At 50.2% G+C, this 27,048-nt stretch overlaps 2 protein-coding genes across 4 annotated transcripts in view; one reads left to right on the top strand and one right to left on the bottom strand.

Moving 5' to 3' along the window:
• Positions 1-3,088, bottom strand: part of mtmr9 (myotubularin related protein 9) — an 18,024-nt gene extending 14,936 nt beyond the window's left edge. The window contains exons 1-3 of one of the 3 annotated variants that reach the window (XM_061704182.1): positions 2,887-3,088; positions 1,639-1,792; positions 1-190 (exon numbers count right to left, since the gene is read on the bottom strand). In XM_061704182.1, coding sequence (XP_061560166.1) covers positions 1-182 — 182 coding nt within the window. In that variant the 5' untranslated portion in view covers positions 183-190; positions 1,639-1,792; positions 2,887-3,088. Of the gene's footprint in view, positions 191-391; positions 548-1,638; positions 1,793-2,886 lie in introns of those variants that run through there. The other 2 variants (XM_061704180.1, XM_061704181.1) reach the window with 2 other exon arrangements.
• On the top strand, positions 2,903-26,579 carry xkr6b (XK, Kell blood group complex subunit-related family, member 6b). Its single transcript, XM_061704179.1, has 3 exons — positions 2,903-3,827; positions 24,168-24,364; positions 25,422-26,579. Exons 1-3 carry the CDS (start codon positions 3,142-3,144, stop codon positions 26,390-26,392), a joined length of 1,854 nt encoding a protein of 617 aa, XP_061560163.1. The 5' UTR covers positions 2,903-3,141; the 3' UTR covers positions 26,393-26,579.
• Positions 26,580-27,048: the final 469 nt, after the last annotated feature.

Genomic DNA, 27,048 nt, shown 5'->3' on the forward strand with positions numbered 1-27,048 from the left:
CTCTTCTCGATGGCGTCAATGTTGGAGTGAAGCAGCCACAGCTCCTCCGTGTTGTCCTGTCTGGAGGAGAGGATGAGGTGGTGGCCCGTCAGGCACAAGGTGCCCTCCACGGTGGGCATAAAAGGCCGCTGGAGGACCACCCCGTCCACCCGGGGCGTCTTGATCAGCTCGGCGAACTCCATGATGACGCCTACACACAAACACAGGTCAAAGCAAAGAGGAGGCTCACGTGGACTTTCCACACTGTCACGCTTGATTAAACACACGACTATACTGGAACAGGTTGGTGTCAAGTGACATGCTGAAAAACACAAACTAAGGAAGCGACGTCGCTAATCAGGCTAATGCTAGCTGGCGGTGACGGAAACGAGAAGTAGGCAGCACGAGTGACCTGTCGTTTCCACGAGGCTGAAATCACGCGTTCAAAGCAAAGACGCGCGCGTTTATCTAATATTAACGCGCATTTCGTCTACAATTACCTCACCGTTTTCGTTTATTTGTACAAACGAGTCACGCGCGGCCGTCAAAAACAACACACCGACTGGAAACAAACGTGGCGCGGAACAAAACTTACCAAAAAAAAAGAAAAAAGAAAAACGGTTAAAAACATGAATTTGTCACTTTTTTCCAACTATCTATAATCAATCGCTGATTATTTTTTTTTCAAAGTCATAACCAATTTATTGTAAAATTGGTAATACCAGATATGGACACAAGGTTGTAGCATTGTACAACCTTACCTACTATTAAGAGCTGCAGTGACAAATTTGAAAATAGTGGAAATACACATTCATGTCATGGAGGCAATCAAGACAAAAAGTAGAAGCGAGATGTTTTGAATTCCTGGGAGAAAAAAAATGCCATCCATTTTGTAGAAAGCAGTTGGAGCAGAAGGGCAAGCACGGTGGTCTCGTGAGTGGCTCACACTTCAGGTTTGGGGTTCAAATGTCGGCCTCCCTCCTCTGGCGTGGCTCTTCTCCGGGCGCTTCCTCCCACTTTCCACATTAGCCTCGTTTTACTTGAACGCGCCACGGACAGCAGCTGGCCAAAAAAAGTCTAGGCTGTACCCCGTCTCTCGCTCAAAGTCAACTGCGATAGACTCCGGCTGACCTGTGACCCCACGGGGACAAACGCTGCCAAAAATGGATGGAATATGAGTACGAAGCCTACTGTGAGCCTGTCTTCACATGACGTCTTTAGATTGTGTTTAACGCGTGTGAGAGTTTGCTCCACCGAACCGCGGCGACGTTTGACAACGCTCGGATTTGAAAAGCGGCCGACAGTTTGCTACTATTTGCGACTACTCGCGCATTTGTCGCTTGCCTTTGCTCCGTTTCTTCTGTGTGAGTCACGTCTGTCCGTTTGGCTGGACGGGATTCTGTGGTATTTCGAAATACTTTTTTTTTTTTTTTTTTAAAAAGAACAAAATAGTACTCTGGTGGTGGAAGATTCAAATGTGCTTTGTCTCTAAATAAACCACAAAGGTAGTCTTTTAGGCCTGAAAGAAATCCATCCATCCACGAGAGGTCTTAACTTTCCTCTAAAGGGCCTGACAAAAGGGCTTCAAAAGTTTTCAAGTCCCCGTAAAGGGAAAGTAAAGATGTGACACCAGAGAGACAAGCGTTGTCAACGACCTACCAAATTGGGCGGCCGCGGCTCGGTCGGGAGAGCCGAAGGGTCGGCGGTCGGAATCCCGGCTCCGGCTGTCCGCTGTCGCGCAAGTGTCCTCGGCTAGACGGCGAACCCTAAATTGCCTCCGGGTCGGCACTGTAAATGTCGGCGAGAGCCTTACCTGGTTAAGCAAAGGAAATTCCTGAAATTATTTTGAATGATTACAAAAATGGCCAAGTACACAAAATGAGGCTTCAAAATCATGAACAAAATCAATCTGTTTCTCCACTCTCGAACGCTGTGGGCGTGTCCGCTGAAACCACACCCTGCTCAACTGTCAATCAAATACCACCGCTACGACCTGCAGAAATGGGTGCTACTTCGTCCGGCAGCTCTCTGATGCCGACCCACGTTCGAGCGGCGGAAATATGGCTGCTTAAAGCCAACGGTGGCCGGAAAAGAGCCCAGCGGGTGGTCGCGGGGCTTTCCCCACAACGTGACAACGAGGCGCTCGAATGTGAGTGTGTGACAGTGGAAGGGGAGGGGCGACTTGTGACTTATGCCGGAGTCCATTGTGGGTCAGCCGGGCCCCGTTTTCGCCGTGGCCAAGAAAAACAGGGAAATGGAAATGCTGCAAAAACGTTCGACACGATGTCACCACGATTGAGTACCACGGAGTTTTCAGCAATTCATTTCCAACGTGTACGTACGATGTATTTTGAAACGATTCTCTGACTTCACTTTTCAGGGTGTCGAAGTCAGGAGACTCGACTCGGGGCGAGAGCGCCGCGGATCGGAGACCCGCCGCCATCCGGTTGACCCTCACGAGGGTCACGGGCGACCTTCGGGGGGGTGCGCCCGTTTTCCGACCGGATTAGAAAGAGCGGCAAACGGTAACCGTGCCGACCTGACCGCCGAAGTTTGCCCTTTCAACTTTCAAAGTAGCCAATCGCAGACGAACAAGCTTTCGCCATTTCGACGGGAAAGCGATCGAAGCGTTTGCGCCTCTACTAACCTCTGGCCCGGTACTACATATTTGGGGGAGCCTCGCCCTCCCCCTCCCCTTTCGCATGCCACTACTTAGCAGATGTTTGGAAGACACGTCAGCTAGTAGGACTAAAAGGGTCCTGCTGTGAAGTGCGGTTGAGGGTGCAAAAGCGACCTGCATTGCCAACGAGGCCGTGAGCAAGATGCCCGAGTGCGAAGGACTCGGAACGAGACACTAGGTGGCGACCTGCACGTTGAAAGGGAGAATCCGCGAGGGGGCGGGATTACGTCGGTGAGGGCCGGCGAGTGGAGGGACGCGGCGGTGCCTTGCAGCTGGAGGAGGGATGCGGCAGCAGCAGCGGCGGCGGCGGCGGCGGCGGAGGGGCGCTCGACGAGATGAACGATTAACAATTGCTCGATCGCAGTCGGCCGGATTCGAAGTGCGAGTTTAGCCGCGGACGCGGCGGGGGCGGAATGCGCTGCGTCCGCGCGCGCGCGCCATCCGAGCCCGGAGCCTGCACGGTGAGCTGCGGCGGCTCGTAGATGGCTCCGGGGCTCCGGGTCCAAAACAGGTGTCCGGCGGGAAGTGTCGTCAGGGTGAGGGGGGGGGAGGGGGAGCGGGAGCGGGGGGCAACCGCGTCCGAGGCCGCCAAGATGGCAGCCAAGTCCGACGGCCGCGGGGTCGTCAGCGGTTTCGCCCAGCTGCGCGACCTGGACGAGGCGGTGGGCGCCGCGGACGAGGGCCCCGACGGCGGCAGCTCCTTCCACATCTGCCACTGCTGCAACAGCTCGTCGTGCTACTGGGGCTGCCGCAGCGCCTGCCTGCGCTACCTGCGGGCCGGCCGCGGCCGCGGGCGCGGGCGCGGGCAGGCGGCGCGATCGCCGCGCGACGAGCCGCGCCTGTGGCTGGACTGCCTGTGGATCGTGGCGGCGCTGCTGGTCTTCTTCTGGGACGTGGGCAGCGACGTGTGGCTCGCCGCGCACTACTACCGCGGCCGGGACTTCCTGTGGTCGGCCGTGACGCTCTTCTTCGTGCTGGTGCCCTCGGTGCTGGTGCAGATCCTCAGCTTCAGGTGGTTCGTGCAGGACTACGCGGAGGGCGCGCTGGGCTCGGTGCGGGGGCTGAGCAGCCGCCGAGCCGCCGGCCTGCGCCGGGACCGGTGCTGCCGAACGTCCGTGTGGCTCTGGCAGAGCGCGCTGCACGTCTTCCAGATGGGACAGGTGTGGAGGTGAGTCGCCGCCGCCGCCGCCGCCGCCGCAGCTGCCGCAGCTGCGCGCCCCTCCCGCCGCGCCGGCTGCGGTCGAACAAGCGCTCGAAAGCCTTGATGTGCACATACAAGGGGAGTGGAAATCAGGTGTGCGCGCGTGTCTGTCTTCAAATCCCAATGCCCCCCCCCCCCCCCCAGCTGCATTGGAGACGCCAATTAGGTTGCAACACACGCAGCCCCCCCACGTACTCCACTCCACTCCACTCCACTCCACTATAGCCAACACACAGACATGATGTCATTGATTCTTGTGCAACGCTCGGCATTTCTGCCCCCTCCCTCCGATCCCAAATCTGATATTTGGCCCCCGGCGTTGGGAAGATGACTTTGGAAATCATTGCTTACAATTAATTACAAGTTACCCTGCTGAAAATATAATAGTTGTTTCTTTTGGAGTTTCTCTCGGCCGATTATGGGATGTCGTCAATCATTTCCAACTGCGCGCCTGCGAAGCCCTTCGAGACTCGTTCGGGATTGCAACTTGATTTAAGTCATCCAACTCATTACGCTCTATGACATTTTGATAACTTTTCTTCATCTTGAATCGACAGGGCCCTTGGATGTTTCCTCGCAAAAAGTGGATTCAATCCAAAGATCATTCTTTTGGAATTAACCACGTTTGTTCATTGCACAAATCACGAACTGATAACAAAACATGATGAAATGTAAATGCATCATAAACAAATCTTTTTCATTATAGCATGGAGAAAATGTGATCCATGTGGACCTAATGGCCAATGTGCACCATTTACACAACATCACTTCATATGCCAACCCAGATAAACGGTGGACCCAAAAGCAGGGAAACAAGCGCAATCTGCAAAAAGAATCATGAAAAATCCATCCAACCGTCCATTTTCTTGACCGCTTACCCTCAAGCGGGCCGCGGGCCGCCGGAGCCTATCCCAGCTATCTTCGGGCGGGAGGCGGGGTCCACCCTGAACCGGTCGCCAGCCAATCGCAGGGCACATACAAACAAACAAGCATTGGCGCTCACATTTCGAGTCTTCAAGCAACCTACCACGCGTGTTTTGGGGCTGCGGGAGGAAACCGCAGTACCGGATGGAAAAGCAGTACTGATAATTGAAGCCAAATCCCTCAATTCCTCTCAATTCTCATCCCTTTGTGCTGAATTGGTTCACTCGTGAGGACCAGAGGATACGAGTAGATCATTCTTATTCCCGTGTTTCATGCTAAACCACAGCAGGACTCGGAACTGTACAGCTGGGCGAAATGGCGACTGCACGACAAAGAAAGTCAGTCCGCCGGGCGACATTTTGTCGCAGTCTCTGATCCTTTGATTCCTTTTCATTCCGATCTGACGCTGCCCTTTTTTGTTTGTTTGTTTTTTTCCCGCGCTGACGAGCGGACTCGAATCGGCAGCGATTCGTTCGTCGCGCTAGCGAAGGCGTGACACCGTGACGTGTAGTCCGATCATTAGCATATTGCGGCAGTTGCGCGGCCGCACGCGGAGGGTGCGGGCGTTGCTAATGCTGCGGCCCGCTTCCGCGCTTTTTCATTGGGCGATTTTCCCGCTTCCGTCTCAGGTTTAGCGGGAAAGTTGTGACTTCATTAGGCCAGGAAATCACGGTCCAGTGCTGACAGGAGGCGTGTCTCATGACTCGCTTTCATCTTCACCGGCACAATCAATTAGCTGCCTTCCCATCATGCATTGCGGCAGGCCCGCTGACTGGCATCATGTTGGGTTTTGTTTTTTTGACATGGGCCACGACTCCACTGTGGTTTGTTTTTTCTCATACCGCTATGTAGCACAGTGACACACGCGCACACGAGTGTCTCGGCGACGGGCTAGACGTCTTAAGTCGAACTGGCTTCCGCTCGTGCAGAGAAGTTTTGAGAAATCTCAGCCGAACGACGGCCGCCGTACTCGCGTGGTCCTTTTCGTCGCAACGCCAGAATCTGTGCCAATTGCAGCAATTTGGTCGGCGAGCGAGTGGCGTGCGTCTGTTGCGTCAACGCGGCGTGCTGCAATTTCACAACAACAATAAACGGCGCGCGCACTAAGCCGAGCCGATCTCTTTTCAAAAGTCACGTAAACGCTGGAGCGCGCGGACCGCTTTGAGCAATGAGACCCCTCGCTCGCACTTTTAGGGCCCATCAGAGAGTTGAAAAAAACGATAACCGATCACCGATCCCATCACAAGATGGAGGAATGCGTCTATTGAAATGACCTGTTCATTTACTGGATATACTCGTGGACTTAATTGCTCAAAAATATATTTACAATGAATAATGTATCTTTGTTCCTTCATTTATGCCAGCGAGGCTTAGTGACAGACAGAACAAACGAAGGGTCTTCTATGAGATGGCAGGAAGTCAATAGAGTCATGAACGGACCCACTTTCGGTGACATTTTTGTTTGTTGGTGTGCGGTGAGATTTAGAGCTTTAGAGCACGATTCGACAGAACGGCGGCATGTTTACGCACAACCGTTAGCGCTAGCTTGCTAGGCTACATAACGTTTTTGTTGCCCGCTCGCGAGCCGTATCGTATTCAAAGTTCGCGAACGTACCTCAACCGAGCCTTAAACCGACGTCCTCTCCTGTCCCGAGCACCGGTGACCACTAACGCACGTTTCCCCCCATTTTGTCCTTATAACACAGTCGGCGCGCTCCGCTCTTGTTGTCGTCGCCACGGTAACGAGTGTATCCGGTCGCACTTGAGTTGACAAGATAAAGCCCAGTGATCGTAAAAAACGGGACGCGGTGGTATCGGAATACAAGATTTTCTTGCAGTCGTCTGACATAGTGCAATCGTGAAGGAGCAAATTTGTCTTGTAGTTTGATCCGGCAGGCGTTACGTGTTGTCTGTCTCAGACGTGTTGCCTGTTCCACACCGCCGGCATTTTTTTTAATTTTTTTTATAACTTCATTGGCCGTCAGATATTTACAGGACTACGCCAAAAGACATGCGACGAGGCTAAAAATAAACTAGCTTTTGGATGTAAATATACTGTGCACGATAGCGACGCAGAGCAAATGTCTCTTGCGGAGCCGATCAATGTTCGGCGAATGATGTCATTAAAGCCGATCGGCACAAAATGCTAATTATCGGCCGATGCCGATAAGCCCGATAAAATCGGTATAAAGTCTGATTAAAATATGTGTTAGCTAACTAATGCTGGTAGCTAATGCTAATCTGCGCAAACAACACAACTCGCAGGTAAGAAGCGGTGCGTCGAGTTTGGCTTCGACGTGATAGCAGCAGCGCGGCGCCGGTGGGGATGTCGGCGTGGTGAACCGCCGTTCATGAATCAGCTTTCAAATGGCTTCACGATGTTCCCGGTCGACGTCTCCGAAAGAGGCGAGTTCGCTGTGACATTTGACGGCTTTTGATAAACGCAACACGCCGGGAAGAGTCATCGCCCTCGCTTTGCAGAGATGGATTTTTTTTTTCTCTCTTGGCACGTCGTCGCCGAGGGCCGCAATAATGCGAACTCTCGCGTGTCTGTAGCGTGCCGATGCTCGAAAGATGCCCGAGGCCGCCTGACCGCCGATCAGCCGCGTTCCATCCTTCTCAACTTTTGACAATGAAAAACGCGTACCGTGCTGAAGGATAGCGATCGGGGAGGGGCGGGGGCAAAATGTCGCTACAAACATGTACGATTGTCTGTTGCGGTATCCGTGTCGATATCAAGACGTCTCGTTGTCTGTCAGGATACGTACGGATGACGTGATTTCGTATTGTCTGTTACGATAGGGTATCAGTACCACGGCGTATCGGGTCTTTCCAACCAATATTGATATCACGGCTGAAGTTGAAAACGAAAAATCGACCGAACGAGGGCTCGAATCTGAGAAAAATCCTCCGTTCGGGCACTCGGAATTCAAAGCTGAACGCTGAACTGTAAAAAACTGGCCATTTATTTTTCACAGACCCGTCCCAGTATGAGTACTCAAATCTTGAGCACTCACCGATACGATGCCGAGCACCGACGCCGCAAGTGCTTTTGAGACATCAAATTGCAATTAACGCAATTACAGATACTTTTGAAAATAGACCTTTTTCATTTCTGATAAAAGGCAGAACAGACCCTCGGCAATAAAGAGCTAAAGTCCAAAATACAACGCAAACGTTTAGGATTCATTTTTAATAAATGGACAAAAGTGCAAAAGAAAACTAGCAACTATTGGAAATAGTTGAAAATTAAAGTGCAAAAGGAAAGGCTTCAACCGTGAGTCCTACGGCCGAGCGAGCGGGCCTTCATTCTTCCTTCTGCCTCGTCCGTACCTTTTGTCAGGTTCTTGACGTTGCCTGGCAACACAACGCGAACGTCGTCTTTGGGAATATTCCACGTGTCGAGCATCTCTTCGAACTTTGACTCAGCAGCTTCATTTGCTCCGTGGCCAAGCTCGTAACTTAATCGAATTCCATGGTTGTCATTGAAAGGGGGGAAAAAAAGGGAAATGCCAACAATCCGTTCCCAAGCCTCCAAAAAGCACCGCAAGAAAAACAAAAAAATAGCGCTGTATTGTTGCAAAGCAATGAAGGAGAACGTAAGGAAACACATTTGTTCGATGACCTGTAATTACTGTACGGGCGGGAATGTTTGCGTGCGGGACGTGTGCCTTTAAGGGGCGTGGTCGTAGTGAGCGATGGATTCAGTCAGTCTGCAATGTGAGCGTTCGGGCGTGAGCTGTGGCCTACAGCAGCTCCTTGCGAGTGTTTTCATTTTGCATTTGCGCCCCTTGACTGCTTGTCTGGTTCAGTAAGCGGCCGCGGCTCTCCTTGCCCGCATGCCAGGGCGTCGCCGTACCTTAAGTACTCCGTTTTTTGGGGGTTTTGTCTGTTTTCTTTTCCGCTCGTAACGCGAAAGCGTACATTGGGGCTCACCTAAGTCAAGTTACCACTTTATCTCAAAATCATAATTGTTTTGAAATGTTTTTTATTGTTTTCCATAAACAAACAAACAAACACCAAAATTACAAACAATACTTTTATGCTTTTTGTTGGACAGCAACGTATCTTTTGGGTTTGAAAGAAGTTGTAATAATAATGTACGGCAGTTTTCTACTTGTGAAAAATAACCCTTCTTCTAACACATAAATAACCCCAAAAACTCAATAGGGTTAGCATTAGCATACATTTTTGGGAGTCAGGCGAACATATTTTAAAGACATTTTTGTGCACGTTTGAATCCAAGGACTCCCTTTTGCTTTTGGACACGAATTGGATGCGCTAGGTTTTATTCCACTCGTCACAACGGCGATAATTCCGTCGGGGGCCTGAAACGTCACCTGATTTTCAAGCGAGCCAAACGACGGCGACGCGACGCAAAGAAACGAGAAACGACGGCTGTCCGAGTCGATCACGAGGCTTCGTCTGGAAGACGGGACGTCTCGAATGGGCTCGTTTGCACAACTTCTGCCCCTTCGAATTTCCGGCACCTCGCTTCGCCGGCGTCGTCGCAATCGCTGCGGAAAGAGTTGCGAGTCATTTTCACAAGCCAGAAACCAAACGGGTTTTGTTCAGTCCAGACGTCGCTCGGGACGGCAGCGCCGATGAAGCTTGGGGGGAGTATCATTCGCATTGTTCGCGTCTACATTTTCAACACACTTTTTTCGTTTGATCTGTAACTCCGAGATCATTTCCCCCGGGTAAAAATACAGAATGTTTGGACAGTGACATGATATATATATTTGGGGTTTTAACAAGTTGTTTTGGGGCTGCAAAATTGAAACTGGAAATGATATTATTTTCCATAATTTGAAATAGGTTTCCTATATAACCAGCTAATTTTAAAATTTAAAATAACACGACCAACGGGGAGTGCACAGAAAGTTAGAATTTATGTATTTATTTTTTTTTGTTCATGGAATTTTTTTCCCCATGTTTCATGTTTACACTGCAGTCAAATCTGAATCAGATCTGGATTAAAACAATGGTGGAACTAGTCTAAAACGACATGATTTAAATACAATAACATACGGATTTGATTTAATAGAATAAATTCTAGGATACCTTTTTATTTATATTTAATTATACAATGAAAATACATTTGAAATATCAAATTGAAATTACATTTTAAAATTAAACATTGAAATGAAGACTTTCAATTTGAATATTGTTGATTATATAATGGACATTTAAAACATTTTTAAATACAAATACAAAAATTCAATGTGGATTTTCAACTAAATGTGATCAAATTGTTTTTGTAAAATTCTTACTGCTCACTTGATTATTTTTCCATTTTTTTATTTTAATTGATAGTGTTTTATGATTGATCCTCAGTTGTTCTGAAAGGCACCAGAACATAAAAAATAGAATTATTAAATACATACGACAGTATATTTGCAAAAATCGATGTGACAATTGTCGATGGGCTCTTGCACATCCTCGAAAAGATGAAAGGAACATCAAAACGTGACGTAAACTCTGCGTGCGTGTGTGCGTGTAGCGTTGCTAATACATTGGATCGCAGCGCCACAAAGGCCGACCTACATTCTCGCCCTCGTCCGGCCCGCTTATCGGCCCGCCCTCGTTTGAGAATGCACGAGCGACCTTTGACCGTGAAAAGTTGCGCCTGGAGTCGGCCCGCCGGAGTTGTCAGTGGCTCAGTTCCGCTCACTTCCTATAGGCCCAGCGGAGGACGTACTTCCTGCGGCTTCTGAGGAAAGCGCGGCCTGCCGCGGGAGCCGCTGAGGCGGTTCTACACAGCGGTCATCGAATCGGTCCCGTGTTCTTCGCTGCTACATAAAAGGACAAACTCCGACTGCGACGGACAATCGAAACTGCTGAAAGGATTGTCGGTACCCCCCAACCCGCCCTTGAGGACTTGCACGCTGCCAGAACCAAGACAAGGGCGTGCAAAATCCTCTCGGACCCTCCGCATCCCGGTCACCAATACCGATCAACGCAGACGAGAACTAGCAGACCTTCCGACAGCTTCTTCCCCCTTGCCATCAACTTCTTAAACATCTGAGCTCCAACTCCACTGCAACATGCTGGCAATTCTTTGACTTGAGTCCGTCGTCACATTTCTGTGGGGCCAACGATACTTTACTCGTGCGCTCGTCTCGCCACGCTGCACTATTTGCATATCTGTTGTAGACCAATACTGGCCACTCATGCCAGAGTAGCATCTGCACCGTTTGCACAATCGACTGAGTAGTATCTGCACCGTTTGCACAATCGACTGAGTAGTATCTGTAACATTTGCACAACCAACTTTGTCCCAGATCATCGCGCTACTCGTCACTCGAAACCGCATCCCCTCCTTGAAGTCCCGGCGCCCTTTGCACGACGCTCATTGCGGCGGACTATCGCAATATGAGTCATTCGAACTGCTCGAAGTGCTAGAGGACTCTGCATCTTTTTGCACAATTGTCAAAAATAATAATAATAATAATGTACCGGCATTACCAGATAACTAGCAACCTTTATTGCTCAGTGACTGTTTGTTTTGTCTACGTCTTTCTGTCTCCAAAGCGTTCTCTGTCAATCGACCGTCTGTCGTCGTACTCGAGCGGCTCCGACGACCGGAGACAAATTCCTTGTGTGTTTTTTAGACGTACTTGGCAAATAAAGAGGATTCTGATTCTGATTTTTGCCAGTCAAAGGGGCGTCTAACCCTAATCAAGACCGAAGACACTTCAGCGCGTCGTCTGTTTCCGTCGACCCGGGCGACCTCCCCCGCGCGGCCCGCCACGCTTCCGGCCCGTGCGACGCCTGTCCCGTACGCGCTGCGTTCTCGTGACATCGGCTTAACGGCCCGCGGCGAGGTCACTCGGACGGCAGCCCCGCAAAAAAAAAAAGCAATTATTCTGCCTCTTTAAAGGCCAAATGATTGATTTATTATTTGAATGATTTCTGATGAGGCGGACCGGTTAGAGCGTCAGCCTCAGCAGTTCTGAGGACCCGGGTTCAATCCCCGCCCCCCCCCCCCCTGTGTGGAGTTTGCACGTTCTCCCCGTGCCTGCGTGGGTTTTCTCCGGGCGCTCCGGTTTCCTCCCACATCCCAAAAACATGCATCCATTGGAGACTCTAAATTGCCCGTAGGTGTGTGCATGTGAGTGCGAATGGTTGTTTGTTTGTATGTGCCCCGCGATGGGCCGGCGACCGGTTCAGGGCGTAGCCCGCCTCCTGCCCGATGACAGCCGGGATAGGCTCCGGCACGCCCGCCACCCGCGTGAGGAGAAGCGCGACAGAAAATGGATGGATGATTTCTGATTCTATTCATGAAGAGGCCTGTGAGTGGATTTAGCCTCTCTCCAAAGGGGGGAAAATGTTTTCTCTTGTTTTTTTGTTTCGGGAAGTACAGTGGATTCCCTTTATGACTTGCGTCCATTTCCAGCCTCGCGTGGCGCGTTTGTGCTGTTTGCGCATTCCAGCGCTCGCGGGCCCACGTGAGTGAAGTAAGGGAACCTTCCAGAAGCATTTCCTCGGCCTCTCGCCTTGCTCGCTGCGTTCGATGAAAGTGTGTCAGGCCGGCGCGAAGCTTTTTGATGCAGCCTGCCCCCAAAATTGGGGAGGAGACCTCGCGCTCCAAACGGCCTCGTTATACTCTCAGGAAAAACACTCGGTGATTTCAGTGAATCATTCGTTTAACCGCCAACACGTAAAAGTCGAACGTTCTAGTGAATACATTTCTGTAACGGCAATAAAAACAAGATCGAGGAAATTCACATCGTTCTGTGCCGCAGAAATGACGGACGGCGCAAACGTTGTAAACATGTTTGCCGATGTGGTTGACCAATCAGGCGCCACGCTGTGCGTGGGTTCGTCATAACAGATGGCCATTGGTGACTCATGTTCAAAACTCAATGGAAACACTTTTTTCATGATCATTTTATTGTAATTATGTATAAATATGTGCATTTTATTATGATTTCTTGTCATTTCATTCATATATGTTATTGGGATTATCACATTGGTAGTCACAGCAGATAGTGTTTTGAGTCACGAGCACGGTCACGGAACAAATGAAACTCGTCTCGAGGCGCGGCTGTCCAGCGTTTGCCCGCCGTGCACACACACGCTATTCTATCGCTACGGTAGAGAAGGAGGAAATGATGCCATCCGGCGTTGCTACGTGGATGAAGGACCGTCGTTTCTCGCGTATCGTGCGCAAACATTTGTCAAAGTCATTATACATAGGTATACGGGGGGGGAAAATCATTTCATCGATTCCAAAAATCCTTTACGTTGTGCAGTATAAACATTTACTGCTCCATAGGGGATGTGGAAAAAGTTTCGACTTTCCTTCCAATATGATATGTCATGAGAAGTCGAAACGGTCCCTTTTCACAGCTCACCCGACAATCATGACATGCTCGCGGGCGCCGATGGATGAAATTCCGGGTCACTAAGTTGGCGCGACGTCACACGCTATCTACTTTTTTTCCTATACGTCTTTTAAATGACGACTTACTTTCCACCGCAACGCTGTCATTAGTTGGCTACCTTGAAGATGTTTCACTCAGAACTCATTCCTTCTTGGATGGCTACTCTGTGTTACTACGTAAGCTAGCTAGCTAGCTACTGATGCTAGCTCCCGCGGTCACCTCCTCCAGCAGCTCTACGTTTGGAGGAAAACAACGGCCGGTGAACCATAAACTAACTATTAACCAAGGACTTGACTCATCCAACGCCGCGGACTCCGAGGGGAGCGCTCGACCACTTCGTATCTGTCCAGTCATCGCAGGACACAGCCTTCGATGAGGGTAAGAGTGCGCCCTGCAAACGGAGGGTCGCCGTTTCGTATTGCCGCCCGTGTCCCTGGGGGAGACACTTAACCCGCGTTGCCCACGAACGAATGCGGTCGGGTGTTCGGCGGCGGTCGGAGGGGGCCTCGGCGCAGAATGGCGGCCGCGCTTCCGTCACACTGCCCCCTGCGGGGCAGCTGTGGCTTCACTAGTAGCTTACCACCACCAGGTGTGACTGTGGAGCAAATGAATAATAACGAGTGCAATTGGAAAGCGTCTTTGAGTGCCAAGAAAAGCGCTAAATAAGTGTGATCCGTTATGATTGTTTATTATTATTCTTATTATAATAAATAAGAATAATAGAATAAATATTTCTTTGAAAAACCTAATAGCATACGGATAATACTTGATGTTTTGAGCATGGATAGCAGCAAGTCAGTGGTGCGCATTGTACGTAGGTGGAAGGGGTCTCTTGATTTTCGGGTTCAATTTTGTTGGTGTGCATTATCCTCGAGCGTATTATCCATGACAAATGAGGCTCTGTGCCCGCCCCCTCCCTCCCCGTGTGTATTATAACTGAATACTCTCCGCTAATACGTACTTTATTGGCGGTCTGAGTCGCCTTGTTTCGTCAATGCAATGGGCGCCTTGGCTCAGCGCCGGTTACGTCCCATCCCCCGCTGTCCTTCCAATTCATCCCCCTTTTCCCAGACTGCAACATGTCGGAGTCGGGTTGCCGCCGCTTAGCGAGCCCCGCGGGACGCGCCGGGGCGAGAGCGCCGGCACATTGCGGTGTGTCCCACCGTCGGCAAATCGACTCTCTCCGCTTCCATTCGACGTGGAACATACTTGTTCTCCGCCATGTTATCCCCACTCCAAAAAACGTTCTCATGACAAACAGCCGGACCTTGACTTACAAGTTCAATCGGTTCCGTCGCTATGCTCGGAACTGAAACCTTTGGCATCTCGAATCCGCTTTCCCCATTGAAATGAAATGAAAGGAAAGGCCGTTAATCCGTTCCAGCCCCCCCCCACCCCAAAAAAAAACCAAAACACATTTTAACTTTTTGTTTAATAATAATATTGTACTGTATTAAAAAAGAGTGTAATAACAAAATTAATTAGAATGTCAGGAATTCAACAGTTTGTGCATCATGATTTAATGCTTCAATTCAATGGACGTTGTGCTGCTCCTTCTAGTGTGCGCATTGGCCACCAGGGGGCAGTGTAATATACAGCAGCTGAAATCAATATTTAACACGCCACCATTTTTCTCATTAAATATACTTCCAAAGCTGCTATTGACCTGAATTTTTCACCAGATGTTCGAACAACCCAAGAAAAGAAAGTATAACAAATAAAATCACAAATTAAGTTGTGTACAAATGTGAAATGACACAGGGAAAAAGTATTGAACACATGAAGGGAGGTGCAAAAGGGCATGGAAAGCCAAGACAACACCTAAAATCTATCCAAACTGCAATCCAGCCCCTTGCCAGTGCAAAGGAATTTCAGCTGGTTCAGTCCTAATTGATGGCCTATCAAAAGGTCTCACTGCCAAGGTGTGAGTCAAGACACATCTCATGATGGGGACGAGCAGAGCGCTGTCTCAAGACCATCGCAAACTAATTGTTGCAAAACATAACCACGGCATCGGTTACAGGCGCATATCTAAGCGTCTGAACGTTCCAGTGAGCACGGCCGGAGCCATAATACGGAAGTGGAAAGCCAATCATACTACCGTGAATTTGCCTCCATCAGGTGCTCCTCGCGAGATTTCTGACAGAGGAGAGCAAAGAATATTCAGAAGAGTTGTCCAAGAGCCAAGGGCCACCTGTGGAGAGCTTCAAAAAGACCTGGAATTAGCAGGTACCGTTGTCACAAGGAAAACCGTGAGTGATGCACTCCACCACGCAAGACCCCATTGCTGGGAAAAAAAACAAACAAAAAAAAAAAAAGCATGTCGAAGCTCGTTTAAAGTTTGCTGAACAACATTTGGACAAGCTAGTTAAATACCGGGAGAATATAGTCTGATGTGATGAGAGCAAAATTGAACTGTTTGGATGCCGTCATGCACACCACGTTTGGAGGAGAAACGGCACTGCAAATCGGCCTCAAAACCCCATAGCAACAGTCAAGTTCGGAGGTGGGAACACGATGGTGTGGGGCTGCTTCTCGGCAAATGGTACTGGTAAACTTCACATTATCGAAGGAAGCATGAATGGGCAAATGTACTGAGACATTCTTGACAAAAATCTGCTGCCATCTACGAGGATGAAAATGAAACCAGGGTGGACACCTCAGCAGGATAATGATCCAAAACATACTGGCGAGGAAACTCCATTGGTTTCAGAGAAAAAAAACAAATAAAGCTGCTTGAATGGCCCAGCCAATCTCACTTGAATCCAATGGAAAATCTATGGAAAGAACTGAAACTCAAGGTCCATAAAAGAAGCCCACGGAATCTTCAAGATTTGAAGACTGCTTGTGTGGCGGAATGGGCCAAAATCACACTAGAGCAACGCACGCCACTAGTTTCTCCATACGGGAGGCGTCTTGACGCTGTCATTGCAAACAAAGCTTCTGTTCAAAGTATTAAATAAATACCAGATCGGCGTGTTCAATACTTTCCCCCTGTGTCATTTCACATTATTACACAACTTAATTCCTGATCTTATTTTTTCTGCTTCATTCGCATGCCTGCCGCGAGCTTCTATTGTCGCGCTTGCAAAATAGTGAGACAGGCACACGGACGGGCCTGCGCTACTTATCGAATGCTCCTCTAGGCACGCACACGCCTAAGGAAAGCCGTTTGAGTTTTTCACGGAGAGTGTTGATATTCAGCTGGAGGTCCACATTCATTGTCCTCACTTGTATGAAAATTCAGAGCATGGGGCCGAGAACTGACGAGAATTCATCCATTCCGATTCCATTATCGTTACTGCTTATCGATCTGATTCCTTATCGATTGTCTTTGCGTGAGGAAATTGAATAATACAAATTTCATTATAGTGTATATCATAAGAGATGTTTGACACGATTGCGTCTAGAGAACTTGGAACCCCAAAGCAGAGCCAACACAATATTGATCAAAATAATGAATACGTGTTATTTATAGGCGCCTTAGCGAGCACCTGAGGTGACCTTGCAAAGAAAATAAAAAGAAGAAAGCAACAACAGAACAAGGGCAGAGAATAAATGCATACAGATAAAAATTCCAATGAACAGGAGATTGTCATTGAAAGCCATTTAAAACCGATATTAAAAAAGATCGGTTTTTAAGTGAGCTTAAGAGCAAATAAACCATTTTTATTCAACCGAGGATGCACAAACAGCGCGAGCAAAGACAAATCCCACAAGGAAAAACTACGTAGCAAAAGCACTGTTACCGAACGTGACAGTTGGACTGAGCGTGGGTGGAGTCGGGCACACGTGGCGAGTCGGGCACAGGGGAACCTCGTCAGAGAAGGCCGTTGTTGTTGAGTTAGCATCTCGGACGCTATGTTAGCATAGCGACCCAGCTAGCCTAGCAACGATGTGCCGTAACCGACGGACATTGTGATTGAATTCTTTCTTTCTTTATTTTGTTGTCGTCGCACGTTTGCTACTCGAAGAGCGGAATCGTCAGGCAAGCAACCAAACGATTCTCTCTGTCCGTTCTCCACTTAGGAATTCAGTTACTAGGAAATGTTTCTCAAAAAGAACTGCTTTTCCATTCCATCCATCCATTTTCTGACGCTTATCCAAGGTCGGGTCGCTTTAGCGGGGACGCCCAGACTTCCCTTTCCCCGGCCACTTCATCCAGCTCTTCCGGGGGGGGGGGGGCGTTCCCAGGCCAGTCGAAAGACGCGGCCTCTCCGGCGTGTCCCGGGTCGTACCAGGGGTCTCCAGAGATGTCGTTGAGTAGCGGAACAACGCGATGAGTAAGACGGTCTTTGTACTAGTGCGCGGAGTCGTCACACAATAGAAGACAAAAAGGGTACTAGTACTTGAAAGTGGATTGAAGCATAATGGAATAAACGCTCAAACGGCTTTCCTACACGGCCCGGCCCCCCGCCGCCCCCACCTCGGCGGCGGCTTAGTCCATTTGTGGAGGAGCCGGAGGGGGCGGCGGGTAAAAAGAGGCAGGGGAGAGGCAGACTCCGTTTGTGAGCGGAATAGTAAGAAGACAACGACGACGAGGCCCCCGAGACGTGGGAGGGGAGGGGTTGCCAGTGCGAGGCACACAGCCAGAAAATTGCATCGCGTGCTCAGTGATTAGTTTACCTTGCCGTCCTCCCTTTTTGTCAGCATCTCCTACTCTCTCCTCCGCTTCGTCACTCCACCGCAGCGTCACTCGTGCCGAGTCGCAGCCCCCCCCTGCCGCTCGTGCTGAAAAACGTGCGCACGGCCAAACTGCGAGCGCGGCAGACGAAAAACCACAACATTCAAACGATGCCAATTTCAAAAGGCTTAAAGCGGGCCTGTAACAATAGCGAACGTACGCGGCCCCTTCGAACGCGCCGGTTTGGACAATGACGCAAGAAGTCAACGTTCCGTAAAAGTCCCAAGATGAAATGTTTGGATGTGTTCAAAAGTGGAACTAGGCGTCGAACCTTTTCCAAAACTGAGACAAACTAATAGATTGCACCGCAAGGTGGCGCTTGACGGTCACAGTTGTCAAAATGTCATGTTTGAGACTACGGCAAAAGGGCACGTGACCAGAGAGAGCCAATCACAAGCGTCTGCTTTCGAAGGAGGAAGTGACAGGAAAAAAATATTTTTCTACGATGGAAATTTCCAAAAGCAACTGTAATTTAATGACACATTTTCTCCCAGTAATGTCATGGATTTGAATGAAATGTTGTCATCAGCTGGCGTCATGTTGTGACACCCCAACGCTGTGGAGTAGGTAAAACAAGCAACATTATGTGGAGTGGCGACGGCAACTACAAGCCCGCTATCATGCACTTTTTTTTTCTTTTTTCGGGGACATTCTCTCTTTGAAACGCAAGTGGGTCAAAGCCTTTTCTTCCTAATCCGCCACATAATCCTCCTGTGCTGGAAGAACACCCGCCAAAGTGGAGCACGAAGGGGAAGATTTCACTCCAGGCTGTCCCGACTGTTTCGCTCCAAAAGAGCAAAGAAAGAAGGCTGGCCAGAGGCCACGATAGCGCGAGGCGTTTGCGCCGATAACGGGATCGTAACACCGTTACAACACTGTCGTAACACAGTATCGTGAACTAGTGCAGGGGTTGGCTCGTTCTCGAGCAACCTGCGTCTTATTTCGCGCGACGATCACGCAAAAAGTGAATCCGGAACGTGCTGTAGTCTGTGATTATGATCATTATGATTATTATTGTCATCATACGATGCGCCTAACTCATACACTGTCAGCCATTTGCAAAGCAGAGCTCCCTATATTGGCTGCCTGCAGCCATTTTAGAACATTTGGACGAAGACCCACACGATATTGTGTTCTGTGACGAGATCATCACCGAACCTACCAAAAAGTTGTAGCTTTTTCCGTTCGTTAGTAATCAGCAGTAGGTCGTGGGTGAGGTTCTCCACAAACACCGGTTTCTGAGCGACGAGTGGACAAAACGAAAAGAAATGTTTCCAACAGTGAGTTTCTGACGGTAATATGTTTGGTTTTTCTGACTATGAAGCAAGACAAAATGATTTCTTTCCAGATATGCAATGAAGAAACGTTGCCACGCTGACATGTTTCGAGTTGAACATCAATGATTTTGTTTTGTCACGGCGCGACATTGAGCTGAATTTCGCAAATGAGCAGAGCGAGATAGATGTGCTTGCATTTAAGCTGTAACGAAAAAACTCAATTGAAAGAGGAAATGAGGGTTGAGTGTACTTCTCATTCAGGGCCCCTTTGAGTCCTGATCCCGTTCAAGACTTCACTTCAAGTCTGTGATGCGGCGATTGCGCTGATCTTATTTCATGTGTCCTATGAAATCAATCATTTAATTAACGCCGGTCCTCATTGAATTACACGTGCGGATATTGGACAGCGCTGACCCGTTGCCTCTGATAGCTTTGAATGACCGGCACGAATGATCAATAGCTCCTTTTAGAGCGTTTTTGTTTGAGGCGCGCTTCGGAGCCCAGTTTCCTCGTCCAATCTGTGTTTTTCAGCAACGACAAAGCGACTCAAAGGCGCGGGAGCCCCGCAGAGGTCGAGGCCTCGTTTTCGTCGGCCTCAACTCGCCGCAAGCGTCACGTGGTCGCGCCGCTCCCCGACCGGCGGGCGCTGCCTGAGAGCGGTCGCTAATAGCAACAAATGAGCAGCTCAGCGGAGAGGAAAAAAAGCATGTTGTGCGTTCCGCCTTCTGAAACGGGCACCGTATTGGCTCACCTGCCTTGACTCGGATATGAATGGAAGTGACATCCCATTCTTCATCCACAGGGTTCAATATGACATCGGTCCACCCTCTGCGGTTATAACAGCTTCAAGTCTTCTGGGAAGGCTTTCCACAAGGTTTAGGAGCTCGTTGATGGAAATGTACGGCCGTTTTCCCCGAAGCGCATTTATGAGGTCGCGCGCTGATGTCGGACGAGAAGGCCTGGCTCTCGGTCTCCGCTCCAAATCGAGCCGAAGGTGTTGTATCGGGTCGAGGTCGGGACTCTGCGCAGGCCCGTCCAGTTCGTCCACATCGAACTCTCTCATCCGTGTCTTCACGAACCTTGATTTCTGCACTGATGCGCATTCATGTTGGAACAAGAAGGGGGCCATCTCCAAACTGCTCCCGCAAAGTTGGAAATAAAGGAACTCCGAATGCTTCAGCATACCAAGAGATTTTGGAGAGTCAAACCGTTTGGGGATAAGCCCTTCCTGTTCCAACATGTCTGCGCACCAGTGCGCAAAGCGAGGTCCGGAGAGAATTTGGCGTGGATGAACGCGACCGGCCTGCACACAGTCCCGACCTCAACCCGACGGAAGACCTCCGGGTCGGTCCGGAGGGGACGGCGAGCCGAGCCTCCTCGTCCGACGTCAGCGTGCGACCTCACAAATACGCTCCTTCGAGAATGGGCAAAAACTCGCTCAGCCTTCCCCGAGAATTGAAGCTGTTAAGCCGCAAAGGGTGGACCGGCGTCATGTTCAACCACATGGACCGGTTAGAGCGTCTGCCTCACGGTTGTGAGGTCGCGGGTTCAAATCCCGGCCCCGCCCGTGTGGAGTTTGCATGTTCTCGCCGCGCCTGCGTGGCTTTTCTCCGGGCACTCCGCTTCCCTCGCACATCCCCGAAACATGCAACATGTAGGTTGAGTGAAGACTAGAAATTGCCCGTAGGTGTGAATGTGAGTGCGAATGCTTGTTTGTGCCTTGCGATCGGCTAGCGACCGGTTCAGGGTGTACGCCGTCTCTCGCCCGGAATCGGCTGAGATGGGCGCCGGCACGCACGTGAGGAGAAGCGCTACGGACAATGGATGGATGGCTATTTAACAAGAGACGATTTGAGCAAAGTCCGCCGCTCGGCTCGACGCCGCCTCCCGCCCTCTTCCGGCTCCCACCCGTCATGTCGGCCCCGTCCTATCACTCCACCCGGCGCCGCATCCCACAAATGGCGCCGGTCCCACATCGCCGCGTGTGGAGCTCGGCTCGGCCGACGTATCGGCGACGGCGTAACGATCGCTGCCGTCGGGAGGACCGAGACTGATCCGATCTACGAACGGCGCTGCTGTTCGAACGGACGCGCGCCGAGCCGCAACGGCCGGATTTGACGCCGCGGGTCTGTCATTTCGATTTGGACGCTTCGGGTTCGCGCGTACCCGCCTGCGTGAGGTGAAGAGCTGCGACAAAAAAAAGTATTTTCAAACATAGTTTTACCACTCCCACAAACCACTTCTAGTTGAAGTTAAAACTGACACCAAAAGAAAAGCGAAGGCATTATTTAAAGTCGCCAAAATGTTGATTATTCGATCAATCATCCCATCGAATGATTGAAGTAATTGCATACAAACTGACTTAGGCTAATAGCAATACAAAATATGCATGTGAGGGGCAGGTTTTTCTTTGCTGTCAAATTGTACTTTTGAAGTCGCTCGTCCACCTCTCTCCGGGTCACGCGCGCCCACTCCCGGCCGACGAGGCGCTCTATGACGCCGACGGACTGTCCGAGGTGGAGACCTAGCTAACGAGCGGGGCCGGGGTCCCCGCACGTCGCAGTTGCACCGGAATACCGCCGATGCGAACGGAGGGGGCGACTCATGCCCGCCCCAAAGTGCGTAAGGTAGCGCCATTTTAGCCACGCCCCCAAAATTGGGGAAACTGAAATGGTGCTGTGGACCGCTATAGAGTTGTGTCTTAGCACGTTGTCGGCCGTTATCTTCAAACATATAACACTGTAGAAGATTTAGAAACAAATCTCCAAATTCACTTGTTAGCACATGAAGTGTGGCTCTTGTAATACTCCTGCTGTTGGCGTGCAGACGTGCAAGTGTCGTGAGGATGATTATGACGTCGACGGTCGCCGGTGTCTCCGCAGCAGACGGCTGACGAGAGCGCAGCGAGCGCAACTGGTTGAACGAGCCGTGAGCAAACCGCTACAATCGCGCTACGAATAATTCATGAGGCGCTCTATGAAAGCGCTGGCGAGACGGCGGATGGGAGGGGCCGACCTCATCCGAGGAAGTGAGCTTGTGCGAGTCCGAATATTTGCAGGGAAAAGAAACAGCGGGAGGGTTAACACGACACCGGGGCGTGCGCGTCTCGGTTCTTCTGGGTTAGGGTTGAAAGCGTTTCACTGGGCAGTGAAGCCCCGCTATTCTGGAATCACCAAACTGGTTTCTGATTTCATATCGATGATGGCAGCAAAGCCCCTTTTTTCTATTAGACGAGGCTATGGCCTGACTCAATGTAGCTCCTCCCCTCACATGATGAGGACAAAGAAAACATTCTGTATGAGGCATGGCTTTTTTATATAGAGCTATAGATGATGTATTATATTTGTGTACATTTGAATCAGAATATTCTGACTTTAATCCTGCCACTTTTTTCTTCTAATAGCTTGACCATGAACCTGTGCTATTTCCTCACAATATGAAAGTTTCTCTCCTAAAATTCAGATTTTTCCCTTTAATGTGATGACTTGATTCGCATAAAATTGCATCTTTGTATTGTAATCATATTCATACTTTATCCGTGTAAAATTCAGATTTGTACTTCATATTTTGATGTTAATCCCATGAGTAAACCTTTCTTTCCTTGTAATATTACCATTTACTGTCATTCCCAAATGATTGTATATATTTATTTTCTGACCATTATGACTCTAGTGACACAAAATGATGTATGACCTTATTGCTGGAATAACGTCTTTGGAATTGCCAATGTATGACTTTATCCTCCTATTCCTACAATTTGATTTCAAAACATGACCCCTTTTTCGCCTCGTAACCCTATTCCGCACGCGTATTTTCGCACGCGTCCTCGGAACGTCGCTGGCGCCCTGTCCGACGTGGCTTTTGCCGACGCTCATCGTCAGGGCGGTGCCGCGAGGCGGCCGACGCGACGCCGCGGGTGGTGACGAGCGTGGTGGTCGGTGTTGGCTGATTCCATCTGACATTTACCAAAATGTCACAAAATGGCAGCCCTTACCTCGGTGTACAGTGCCTCACGTTGCCTGGAGCCATAGTAATAATCCCCCACATTTTCCTCGACCCATCGTTGAGCTTTTTGTTGTTCCCACGGAGCAGAGAGAATATACGGTGTGCCCCCGTACGCTCTGTTTGTACAGTATATGTCGATGCTCCGTGCGTGTCGAAGTGGCATTTGTTTGGTTTAGAATGACAGTAGCCTAACATCAATGTCAATTTATGTTAGCCTATCTATGGCGTTTCACATTACGTTAGCATTAAGATGGCAGACTTTCATCCGACGACGAATGTTCAATATACAGTACGCCGGAACGTTTGTTTTTGTGATAAATCCGTTCAAGAATGTCTGACTAAAATCGAATCACACAAAAGCAACATTAGCCGTCGGAAATCATGTAAATCCCATGAATTTGTTCCAGACATCCCGAAAATATAAACAAATACATTATATTTGATAAAGAATAACTATAGATTTACATCCAGGCAGCCATGTGAACTAGCTGTGAATGACTAATGAAGTGGATAAATGAGCACTTTTCCCTTTTTGAAGACTCTTGATGGCATATAAAAGACAGGAGGAGGAGCGCGAGGGAGCCGTTTTTGTACTTTGCGACAAGTTCTTTCTTGAATCCGATTGTGTTTCTCACCTTCTTCATCATTGCGTGGAAAGCTTTCAACTGACGGCATCCACAATGCGAGCTTTCAGGAACAAACGAGGCAATAACAAGCCTCCCGGGCTGCTCGGCAACACTCTGACCGGCGTAACATAATCTTCAAAATAAAAGTATGACAGTGTAAAAAAAGGTTTCACCCCACTTCTTTTGGGCCCCGTAGTGCCTTATTGAGTATTCTCTTTGCAACTATCTTGTGCTTGTTCATTGAGTGCGACTGTTAAATAAGCCACCACGAGGCCCAAGAAAGTGTGGTGAAACTGTTATTAAGCGGTGTGCTTTTAGGTCAAAGGTCCGGCTTTGACAGGATGTGTCGAATGGCCGCCATCACGTCGGAGTGATCCGAGCGCTCGTGTCCGTCTCCGCAGGTACATCCGCACCATGTACTTGGGCGTCCAAAGCCACCGGCAGAAGGAGAACCGGCGGCGCTTCTACTGGGCCATGATGTACGAGTACGCCGACGTCAACATGCTGCGACTGCTGGAGACCTTCCTGGAGAGCGCCCCCCAGCTGGTGCTGCAGCTCTGCATCATGATCCAGAGCAACAAGGCCGAGTGGCAGCAGTGTAAGACCGGGGCCGCTTGGGGTGTCTGACTAATGCGCAGGTGTCAAACTCCACGTCCGCGGGCCAGATCCTGCGAAAGCTTGAAACAGTAGTGATGCATCCTAAACGTGATAGTTCAGTATTCCGGAGGTTCTCAACCAGCGGATCTGTCCAAACGGAAGAGGCATTTTCCGGGTGTGGGCGGCGGCACGGCAAACTTGTCGACTCATTTGAAACAGGTTCCCGCCGATGTGTATAGCAGCGCGATACGCTGGGAGAAAAGTAGCATGATACTACGACACCTTCCGCTGGTATTTAAACAGCCTCTCATTAAATCTTTGCCCGTTTACACAAAGAGGCTTGTTCTGCATGTTGTTCTCTTACTGAACCGAATGTGTACAAAACCAGAACCTTACAACCGAGATTGTACTGATTTTTGGCGAAACGTTTAACCGCGACAGGTGGTGCATTCATGTGCTTTCGCCGTCATTACCGAAACCGAAACTGCGACGTGCCCCGCAATGAAATCAAGTATAACACCCCTGGCCAAAAGGCCGTGATGACTTTAAGACCGCTCACGTCACATCGGTATTTCCACCTAGTACGGTGCGCCGACCGCTCGTGCCAGGCCAATTGACTATTGTGGAGTTCACAATCGACACTATGCGGGATCCAATTTCAAACGATCATCTCGCTTACTGAAACTCCTCGTGCCGTTCTAGTGTGCCTTCTCAAGGAAAGCGATCCGATCGTAACAAAACATATCGCAGCTCGTGACGTAACTGTTGTCTCTCCTAGCGCGTACCGTCTGTTCTCAGATTACTGCCGTACAACAGATTGAGACAGAATGTGGATTTGACGCTGCGTTCTCTACCGCTTACCTTCCTTGGGTTCATGGGGAAGTTGGGCCTGATCACAGATGGGCTGGCGACCGGTTCCCCGCCTTTTGCCCAAAGTCTGCTGGGATAGGCTCCAGCTCACCCGCCACCTGGATAACAACAAACGCTATAGTAAATGGACGGACATTCCGCTGTACGTGACAAAATAAAGTACCTCTACCTTTTTCTGTGTGTGTCAGGTTCTTCGGTCTTGTCCTCCCTCCTGTCCTTGGCCTGGGTGCTAGCGTCCTACCACAAACTCCTACGCGACTCCCGCGACGACACGAAGAGCATGAGCTACCGCGGCGCTCTGGTGCACCTCTTCTGGCGTCTCTTCACCATCTCCTCACGGGTGCTCTCCTTTGCCCTGTTTGCCTCCGTTTTCCACATCTACTTTGGCATTTTCGTGGTGCTCCACTGGTGCGCCATGGCTTTCTGGGTCATCCACGGTGGCACCGACTTCTGCATGTCCAAGTGGGAGGAGGTGCTGTTCAACATGGTGGTGGGGGTGGTCTACGTCTTCTGCTGGTTCAACGTGCAGGAAGGGCGGACCCGCTTCCGAATGGCGGTCTATTACACCGTGGTACTGTTAGAGAACGCCACCCTCAGCGGGCTCTGGTACGCGTACCGGGACCCAGCCACCACTGACGCCTACGCCTCTTATGCCCTCTGCGGAGTCTTCCTGTGCTTTGCCTCAGGTGTAGCCTGCATGGTCCTCTACTACGGGGTCCTGCACCCCAAGGGCCCCCGGCTGAGGGTCCTGGCGAGCTCCTGTTGCGCCGAACTGCTTTGGGGGCTGCCGTTACCCCCCGAGGCCGAGCCCATGGCACCCACGCCGGGCCCGCGGGGCTCCCAAGCGACACCCACGCGGGCCACGGCGGGGGAGCACGCGGAGTCCGACGAAACCGCCACGGACTCCTGCCTTCCGGTTTTCCAGGTGAGGTCGACGGAGCCGGTGGATGCGTCCGGCCGACCCGTCCGACCTGAGGGTCCCCTCATCAAAATAGACATGCCCAGGAAACGCTACCCAGCCTGGGATGCGCACTTTGTAGATCGGCGCCTGCGCAGGACCATCAGTGTGCTGCAGTACGTGAGTCCTCACGCAGTGGGCATCAGGTACAGGGATGGCCCCCTCCTCTACGAACTCCTGCAGTACGAGTCGTCGTTCTGAAGGGCGGTCCCGCGGACGCTCATCCCTCTCGTCCTCCTCCGCTCCTCAGCAGTCAGTGCGTCGTGGTGAGATCTGACAGTCGTGGTTTATTTTTGGAGAAACAAAAAACAACAACACAGAGAGAATATTACAAACCTCCAGTATCTTTATACATGAAAAATCGCTCTACAGCTGTGTATGAGTGTAAAGATAACATGAATGTTTCATTCTGGAATTTGACTCGTGCATTATTCTGTATTGCTCTGATTGGACTCGTGTATGCCTGTGAAGGGCAAGGCGCATGTGTCGTCCCCGTCTGATACGGGGACCAGCGTAAAAGCCTGACGGGAATGCTTGAGGGGCACTTCGGAGGGTGCGGGTCTTTTGCACATCCCGACTTTTACTGCCGTTCTTTATGTAAATAACGCAAACATATTGATCGTGTTTTCCGAGACCCTTAGGCCACCCGTGAGGGAAAACATTACGGTAGGGCAATTGCGAGCTGGTTCAAGTCTGCAGCTGTTGCTATTTCTGTTCCAAAATCCTCACTCGTAATCACATCACGGATGGTGATAGGAGGCAAATAGAAGCACACTGACCTTCAATCAGTTCCGCCCATTCATGAAATCTTTTCTGTGCCGACTGCCCTCTAGTGGAGGCGAGAGCGTGACAGCACA

Source organism: Phycodurus eques, chromosome 18 (assembly GCF_024500275.1).
Source record: "Phycodurus eques isolate BA_2022a chromosome 18, UOR_Pequ_1.1, whole genome shotgun sequence".
Classification (NCBI taxonomy): domain Eukaryota; kingdom Metazoa; phylum Chordata; class Actinopteri; order Syngnathiformes; family Syngnathidae; genus Phycodurus; species Phycodurus eques.